General features: G+C 50.0%; 1 protein-coding gene across 7 annotated transcripts in view; it reads right to left on the bottom strand.

The window, feature by feature from the left end:
* The window catches only part of C2CD6 (C2 calcium dependent domain containing 6), an 80010-nt gene that overhangs the window by 26790 nt on the left and 44544 nt on the right, over positions 1–8676 (bottom strand). For 4 of the 7 annotated variants that reach the window (XM_014516904.2, XM_025196703.1, XM_025196705.1 and 1 more), the window contains one exon: positions 2093–2171. The exons of 1 other annotated variant lie outside the window; for it this stretch is intronic. In XM_014516904.2, coding sequence (XP_014372390.2) covers positions 2093–2171 — 79 coding nt within the window. Of the gene's footprint in view, positions 1–2092; positions 2172–3359; positions 3377–8676 lie in introns of all 7 variants that reach the window. 2 more of the 7 variants (XM_025196702.1, XM_025196706.1) reach the window with 1 other exon arrangement.

Genomic DNA, 8676 nt, shown 5'->3' with positions numbered 1-8676 from the left:
TCCTTCTGAGATTCGTAATATTTTATTCTAGAAACTTTATTATAACAGTAGCAGACAAACATAATTTTCAGTGATTGAATTCTTTATATTAAGCTTAAAATGGCCTTTAATAACAGTAATTCACAGGGTGCATCTACACATGCACTTACTCCAACCTAAATTTACTCTGGTCTAAACTACTCCAAAGTAAGCATTTTTGGGCAGACATCTACACAAGTGGGGATTAAGGAGCAGATTTGCTGCTCTTTGCACCAAGTTTCCTGCAGCCCTGCAAAGGACCCCTGCCGCCACTGAGGGGAGCTCCAGGCTCCCCCTGGGTGCTAGCCTAGGGCTGGCAGGCAGCACCAGGCCAGGAGACAGCTGCAAGGGGGGCTGCCTGCTGCCAGGGTGGGGAGGATGTCCCCCTGCCCTGGCAGCAAGGAGTTCTCCTGGCTCTGCCTCCCCAGTTAGGGTCAGGGGACTTGGAAAGAGCTGCAGGGGAGGGGGCAGGTCCCCTGCCCTGAAATACCAGTCTCGTTTATCTGGCTCCCTGATTAGGGTCAAGGGACTTGGAAAGAACTGCAGGGGAGAGGCAGGTCCTGTCCCCTGCCCTGATCAGCACCTCATGTATCAGTGTCTCTGCACTTAAAAAGTGGTGACTAGGACATCTGAACTAAAGCTTGTTCAATGAGCTTTAGTTCAAGAGCCTCTGCTACCATTTTTAAGCGTGGGGGTGCTGATATAGGAGATGCGGCAGTGCTTTAATTAGAGCAGCTTTCAGAGCCACTCTAATTAAAGTACCCCCTGGTCCCCCAACCCCGGATCACATGTAAAAGTGCCATATTATTATGAATTACCTGTACAAACTTGGAAATGCATTTCACAGGCTTGAATGAAAGTCTCTAAACCACAGGGCTTTTCCCTAAATTACATGGAAAACTAATTTAAGGTTGAACTAACATCGACATTTAGAGTGCATAGTTTCAATCTGATTAGAACTACTTCTATAATCTAAAATACACCTCTTTTATTATTATGTGGGCACATATACACGTGCAAATAAGCGTGACTAAATGTAATGGTTATTAAGCTAATGCGCATTAAGTAATTTTTGGTAGGTGTCTACATGCACAGGGACTTGGCACTAAAATCAGTGCCATTGGCCATGTGTAGATGAAACAAAGGGAGTGTGTACACGACACTTTAAAGTGAGTTAAATGCTTTTGCACCGCTTTAATGGTGTTGGTATTTCTATGTGTCGGCGGTGTATTGCGCAGTAATTCCAGCTGCTGTAGCAAATTCAGTGGTGTAATGCGCCTTACATGACGTGGGGCACAGCAAACTAAAACTCTGAGGAGCAGTTGTAGTTTGCTGCCTTACAGCCTTGGAGTGAAGCACCGGGCTCCGTGCAGCTCAGGGGCTCTGCAGGAAGCCCATGCAGGCAGCTTGGCAGCAGCCTGGGAAAGCAGGCTCCGCCAAAGATCTTTTTTTTTTCCCCCTGGAACCTGCCTACCTGCCTGAGTTGTGCGGTGACCCAGTGCTTCCCTCCACGACTGCAATGCCCACCAGGACTGCCTGAGCTGGATGCCTGCAGGTGGGTGCCATTTGGGGGGAGCGGGGGGGAGGGGACGGACACACCGCTGCCACAGAGGGACGCACCAGCCCCCCCTGCAGCCCAGGGACTGCTCTGCCCACCAGCAGCTCACCCTATCCTCCCCTCCCTGCCACCAGAGAGGCAGGTAAGTTTGAGTGCGCGCACAACACAGGGGTTTAAAGGGCCCTAAATTGAAGCAGTGTTTTGCATTTTCAGGTATCAAATTTAGGCGCAATTAGCCTAATTCTGCCATTTTAAATGCACATTAAGGGTGTGCATGTGTAGACACGCACCTGTAATGCACAGTAAATCAGGCTAATGCGCATTAATGCATCTCGTGTAGATTCGCCCTATTATTTATAACCATTTCTACACTGGTCAAACATTTAAACTAATGAGCAGAGAGGCTGACTTATTTTGGAGTTGTAAAAGTTTCCAAGGCACAGCAATTAAAAGTCTGGGCACTGCACTTGCTACTTTCTATTTTAAATATATATATAATTGTAATGTTTTCCAAACCAGATAATGCAGAAAAGCTTCTGCTTCTTTCCCCAGAAGTTTTTTGCCTCTTTTCATCCATTTCCTTGAAGTGAAATGCCTAGGAAAAGTGGAAAATGAAGTTTAGTTGTAGGTTTCTGGAGTTCTACATTATAAACACCAAAGTTTGGCATTCAATTGCTTTTGAGTGACATTTTGTAAACTTTAGATAGGCATGTCTACATGTGCATTAACATACTCTAAATAATGCGCATTAAATCTAGTACCACTGACACATTAAATCTCAGATAGCTCTGCACTGTAACATTTCATACACTGTTAATAACACGAGGAAAACACTTTTTTACAATGAATTGATAGCAATAAGCTGTAGGAATGTCAAACACAACAAAAACACACAAAGAAAGTCTTGCTTCTTGCTTGGGATGCTTTAAGTCATCCAGGTAGCATGGAGAGCAGCTTCTTGCAGCTAAATCTATGGGAGGGAAGGGGCATAGGGTGCAGATTGAAGCCCCCATGGTGAGGGAGGGAGTGGGGCAGGGGCTAGAGCAGGGGAAGGCAATTATTTCAGGTGGAGGGCCGCTTACTGAGTTTTGGCAAGCCATCGAGGGCTGCATGACAGGCATTCAGGGGCAGATAAATATTAATTTTCTAAATTTTTTAGGGGCCTTGCGGGCCAGATAGAATGGCCTGGCAGGCCGCATCCGGCCCACAGGCCACATTTTGCCCACCTCTGGGTTAGAGGCACTGCCCAGCCAGGGTGGTGCATGAGGCCTGGGGCCAGGGTGGGGAGCGGGACAGAGCCAGACGGGCAGGGGGGCAGCTCCCTGCCACTGAGCACACTCCCAGAGGGCTGCCCCCCAGATTTATGCATGGGACAGGGGCAGATGCAAGCTGCCCATAGCAGGCTTAGAGCTCCCCACCCTGTTGTCCTGCCCCAGGGAGCCCCGTGCTAGCTGCACCACCATGGCTAGGCACCCCCTGCCCACATGGTAGCAGCCGGGGTGGTAGCTGTGTGGAGATGTACCCTGCACTGCTGCTGGGTGGGCAGGAGATCCATAGCCAGCACAGGGGAAAGGTGACAGGGCAGGGTGCCCCAAGCCTGCAGCAAGCAGCCTGCATCCACTCCCACTCTGCTCCAGCCATGCCATTCGTTGTTGGGGGGGAGGTGGGGGAGAGAAGGAAGAGGCAGGCATGTGTCCTGCTTTTCCATTTTGAAAAGGTGGTCACCTTAGGGCAGGGGTAGGCAATGCTTTTGGCCAGAGTGCTGAAAAAACTATAATACTACCTTTTTTGTTGTGTATTCTTTTCTTGTTAAGCATGTTGTGATGAGAAAGAGAGAAAGAAAAAAGAGAAAAAAGGAAAGGAGTGAGAGAGAGAAACAGACACACACATGAAAACACACACAGAGCAGACACACGCATACACATACACCCAGAACCAGACACACGTGCACACACAGACACACATAACTGGACACACACATGCAGACAGAAACACACAGAACGAGATATACATGCATACGCGCGCATACACATACACACACATATACATACGTTTGCGTGCAGCTGGGCTGCAGGACAAAGAGTGACTTGATGATGCCCTGGGCCCTGTGCTTCCCCAGGGTGCCAGTCCCCGGACTTCAGCATGGCCTAACAAGGCCCTGGCCCAGAACCCGCCCATCAGCCAGTTGCCTCCTCCCCGAGGGCAGGAGGGTGGGGGGTGGAGTTGCTGCACTGGTCCAGGTGGGGCCCTCTGCCCTGGAGGCTGCGGCCATGTTGCACTGGGAAGGAGGCAGTGCAACAGGCTGGGAGGGGAGAGGGGGGGGCAGTGCAATTCCAGCCCCACTGCGCAATCCTGGTGCCTCCAAGTGAGCCCAGGTAAGCTGCTGCCTGGCCCACCTCTGGCCATGTGCGCCAGGTTGCATTCACTGACAGGGTAAGCCACCATACTGTGCTCACTCCACTCACTTTCCTATCACTAAGCTGCACCTGCTAGAGGTGGCCCCACCCCCGCGGCCCGGCCTGTCCCAGCCCAGCTGCCCCATGTGGCTGCCTTGGCTGAGGCTGAGCAAGGCCAGTTCAGGCCACAGGGGCAAGGCTGTGAAGGAATCCTGTTCCAGCCTCCTCCTCTCCCTGGGGGTAATTTGTTTCCCCGCCTCTCTCTCGCTTATGTGTCTATCACTCCAGTTGCTAAGCAACCCACTCTGCTTATGTGCCTGAGGACAGGTAAGAAGGTGGGAACTCAACCCCTCTATTGTTTTAAGCACTGACCTCATGGCATGGGGTCAGTGCTGGGAGATGAGGTCAGAAAGGTCATTCATAGATTCATAGATTGTAAGGCCGGAAGGGACCTTGGAAAATCATCAGGTCCAGCCCCCTGCACCAAGCAGGAAAGATAACTGGGGGCCAGGTGACCCCAGAAAGGTAACTGTCTAGTCTCCTCTTGAAGATTCCCAGGGTAGGTGATTGCACCACCTCTGGACGGAGCTTATTCCACAGTCTGGACACCCTGATTGTGAAGAAGTTTTTCCTAATGTTGAGCCTGAATTGATCTTCCAGGAGTTTGTGGCCATTACTCCTGGTTTTCCCCTCAGGTGTGCTGGTGAACAGTTGCTCACTGAGCCCTTGATGTACTCCCCTAGTGTAGCAATAAGCTGCTACCAGGTCCCCTCTCAGCCTTCTTTTCCTCAGGTTGAAGAGTCCCAGATCCCTCAGCCTTTCCTGATATGGCTTGCCTTTTAAGACTCTGATCTTACAGTTGACTCTTCTTTGGACTCTCTTAAGCTTGTCCATGTCCTTGTTAAAGTGTGGCACCCAGAACTGGATGCAGTACTCCAGCTGCGGTCTCACCAGCACTGAGCAGAGTGGAAGAATCATCTCCTTGGCTTTGCTGCAGATGCATCGATTGATGCATGCCAGAGTATTATTTGGCCTACTGGCTACAGCATCGCACTGCCAGCTCATATTCATACTGTGCTCTATTATTACCCCCAGGACCCTTTCATTCATGGTGCTAGTCAGTTGGTACTGCCAAGCTTGTAGGTGTGTTGGGGGTTACTTGTCTCGAGGTGGAGCACTTTCCATTTCTCAACGTTGAACTTCATCAGGTTCCCATCCGCCCAACTTGCTAGCCTGTCTAGGTCCACCTGTAACTGTAACCTATCTGCAAGTGTGACCACCCTTCCCCATAACTTGGTGTCATCTGTGAACTTGGCCAGTGAGCTCTTCATCCCCACATCCAAACCGTTAATAAAGATGTTGAAAAGTACAGGACTGAGCCCTGACCCCTGCGGGACACCGCTGCCCACTTCTCGCCAGGAGGACACAGATCCATTCACTACGACTCTCTGGGTCCTATCCTGCAGCCAGTTTCTTACCCACCTGACTGTCTCGGAGTTAAGACCATAATCCTCCAATTTTCTTGCGAGGACATCATGTGATACTAGATCAAAGGGCTTTTGGAAGTCTAGGTATACAATGCCAACCTGTTCGCTCATGTCCAGGTGATGAGTTACCTGGTCATAGAAGGAGATGAGGTTTGTAAGGCAGGACCTGCCCGCGATGAAGCCATGCTGGCTGTCATTCAGAATCTTATCTTCTGCAAGCTTATTGCAGATCGACACTTGATGAACTTTTCTAGGAATTACCCTAGGATGGAAGTTAGGCTGATTGGCCTGTAGTTACCCGGGTCCTCCCTCCTGCCCTTCTTATGGATGGGCACAACATTGGCCCTCTTCCAGGCCTCAGGGACCTCTCCAGAGCACCATGAGCTGTGGAAGACTTTTGCCAGGGGTTCCACAGTGACTTTGGCCAGCTCCTTCAGCACTCTCGGATGAAGATCATCCGGTCCCGCTGACTTTGTAGCAGAAAGTCCCTTTTCCTCTTGCCTGCAGTTGCTCTCCCCTACTTGGATATGTTTTTCCTCTTCTACCTTTTCTTCCTTCCTTCCTCTTTCTTTCACTTTAAGATAAGGAATTGTGTTTTGAAATTTGTGTGCGCGCATTTTGTATCTCCCCTTGTATTTTGGTATTTTTATCTATTTGTGTGCCATGGCATTTGTAGCTTATATTTTATACTCCTCACCTTTCATCTTTCAACTAAATGTATTTAGTTTCATAAGTAAGTTATACATTGTAACAATGTTAACAAGGGCAGGAATCAAACTGTCCTTCCCTGTATCAGGCTGGCCCCTGAAAGAGTGAGTGAATCCGTGATTGAATGTGTAACACGGTAGCAGGCAGCAATTAACACCTAAGGAAACTGCAGATGAACCAACGGAAGAACTCAATAGAAGACAATGTAACAACTGGGAAATCTCAAAACGTCACTGATCAAGGGCTAGAAGCCCTGGCCTGAGTTAATCAATGCCGGGGACCAACTTTTGGGCTGAATATCTCCAGATCGACCACTCCCAGAGCCCTATTCAATATTCATCAACAGACTGCCAAACCTGCACGTACATGCGGACGACCCCTGGGGCTGACAGATGCCGTCCAGTAGCCACCGAGGGTGGGGGGAAGTTCCACGAGGGTCAATAACCCCTGGATTGGGCAAACCTGAAAACTGGGGAGTCACCAAAGTCTGCCAAGGACAGATAAAAGGCAGTGAAAAGTGACCCTCAGGGGCGTCCTCTTGATCTCCAACTTGACCAGACCTGTCCAGCCAGAAGGACCAGCCGGCAACCCCCTTCTGGAGGATAACACCACACTGAAAGAAGCCTCGACTGGCCATCGACGGCAGACTCCAGTGCTTGTAGGATAGGTATACCTGACTCTGTAACTTGCTACTGTGTGTGTGTATGTGTGTGCATGTGTGTGTGTGTGGGGACCAGCCCCAAGGTTTATGATTGAACTCATTACAGTGTTTCAATCCGCCTAATAAACCAGAATTTTAAGGATCCTGAGTTGGACATTTGTAGCCAACAACTTGTATATGTCTAATTTTATTAATTGGTCATACACCGATTCTATGGCAATAGTAGGAAGGCGATTATTCCTACTGTGCTCATCCTCTACTTTCCTGGCATGGTTTTCCCCTTGGTCTGGTGAAAGACCAAGGTGAAGTAGTCATTCAGGAGTTCAGCTTTCTCCTGGGTGCCTTTAATCAGCTCTCCTGAGTTGGTGAGCAATGGCCCTGCACTCCCATTTGTTTTCCTCCTGTTCCCTATGTACCTAAAGAAGGACTTCTTGTTGTCCTTGATTCTTGTTGCTAATCTAAGTTAGGTTGCCGCTTCAGCCTTTCTTATCTGTTTCCTGGAAATGCGGGCCATCGTGGAATAGTTTTCCTTGGGGCCTGCCCCAAGCTTCCATTGTTTATAAGCCTCTTTCTTCTTTATTAAGAGGACCATGATATCCCTGTTTAGCCAAGAGGGCTTTCCAGCTCTTTTGTTACCTTTTCTCCGCATGAGAATGGACTTCCTTTGTGCTTGAAAGATCGTGTCCTTAAGGAACAACCACTCTTCGTGCACACCTTTTGCCTCAGGTCCCTGCCTGCTAGTGACCTAAGCCTGTTAACGTTTGCATTTTTGAAGTCCAAGTCTTCAATCCTGCTATCCCATTTTTCTTAATCGAACAGTGAACATGATGGTTTCATGGCTGCTGTCACCCAGACTTCCCTCTATATTTAAGTCGGTCACCAAGTCATCTCCTTTGGCCAGGACCAAGTCAAGCAGAGCTTCACCTCTGGTTGGCCTATGCACCTCCTGAGTCAGGAAGAGCTCCTCGACACAGGTCAGGAAGGATCGCGACTGTTCCAACTTGGCCGAGTATTCCTCCAAGGAGATGTCTGGATAATTAAAATCGTCCATGAAAACCATGTCACATGCACGTGCAGCCTCAGTCAATTCTTGGGTGAACTCTAGATCGAGTTCCTCCCCCTCGTTTGGTGGTTTGTAGTATACACCTACAGTTAGGTCTCTCTTGCCACACACACTCCCCTTCCCCCCACAACTTGACCCAGAGGGTTTCAAGCGGTTCATTTTTTGAGCTGATGTTGGACTCCAAGGAGGTGTACTCGTACCCTTCCCCAAGCCTACCCTCTTTAACCAATAAAGCTTTCCACTATACCAAGCTTGGGGGACTTGTTGGGAGAGGGTTTGGGCCATGCCTTATGCTCCCTATGCTTGGCTGACTAAGGGAAGCTACTATCTGTGCTTCAGGCTTAAGAAAGCACCCCAAGTTCTCGCAGTGGGTCAACCACCCTCACAGTCTACAAGGCCTGTGCACTCAGGGGGCACAGGGCCTGAATAGAGATTAGACCCCTGGGTGGTGGCAGCGGTTACCCCAGGCTTGTGGGTGTGCTCCAAGAAGGGGGTTGACCAGAAGTTGGTGCCCCTGGGGAGACACTTGGAGTTTGGTAGGTGGTCAGGTGCAGTGAGGTGGGTGGCTCAGTGCAAGGGCACTCCCTACTGGCCTACCACAGGGGCCACCCCTGCCAGCTGTGGCTCTGTTACACCCACTCTCTGCACCCCGGCTGGGCCAGGTCAGGCTGGACAATGCTGCTCACAGACCCCACTCCCTACCCCATGGCGATGGGGGGCAGAGGATGGGGGAGGAGCTGGAGGAGGGGGAAGAATCCCCTCCCAGCACTGAACAGAGCCCCCCT

This window comes from Alligator sinensis, unplaced genomic scaffold (assembly GCF_000455745.1).
Source record: "Alligator sinensis unplaced genomic scaffold, ASM45574v1 scaffold755_2, whole genome shotgun sequence".
In the NCBI taxonomy this organism is placed as follows: domain Eukaryota; kingdom Metazoa; phylum Chordata; order Crocodylia; family Alligatoridae; genus Alligator; species Alligator sinensis.
This window is presented reverse-complemented; position numbering and strand designations above follow the sequence as displayed.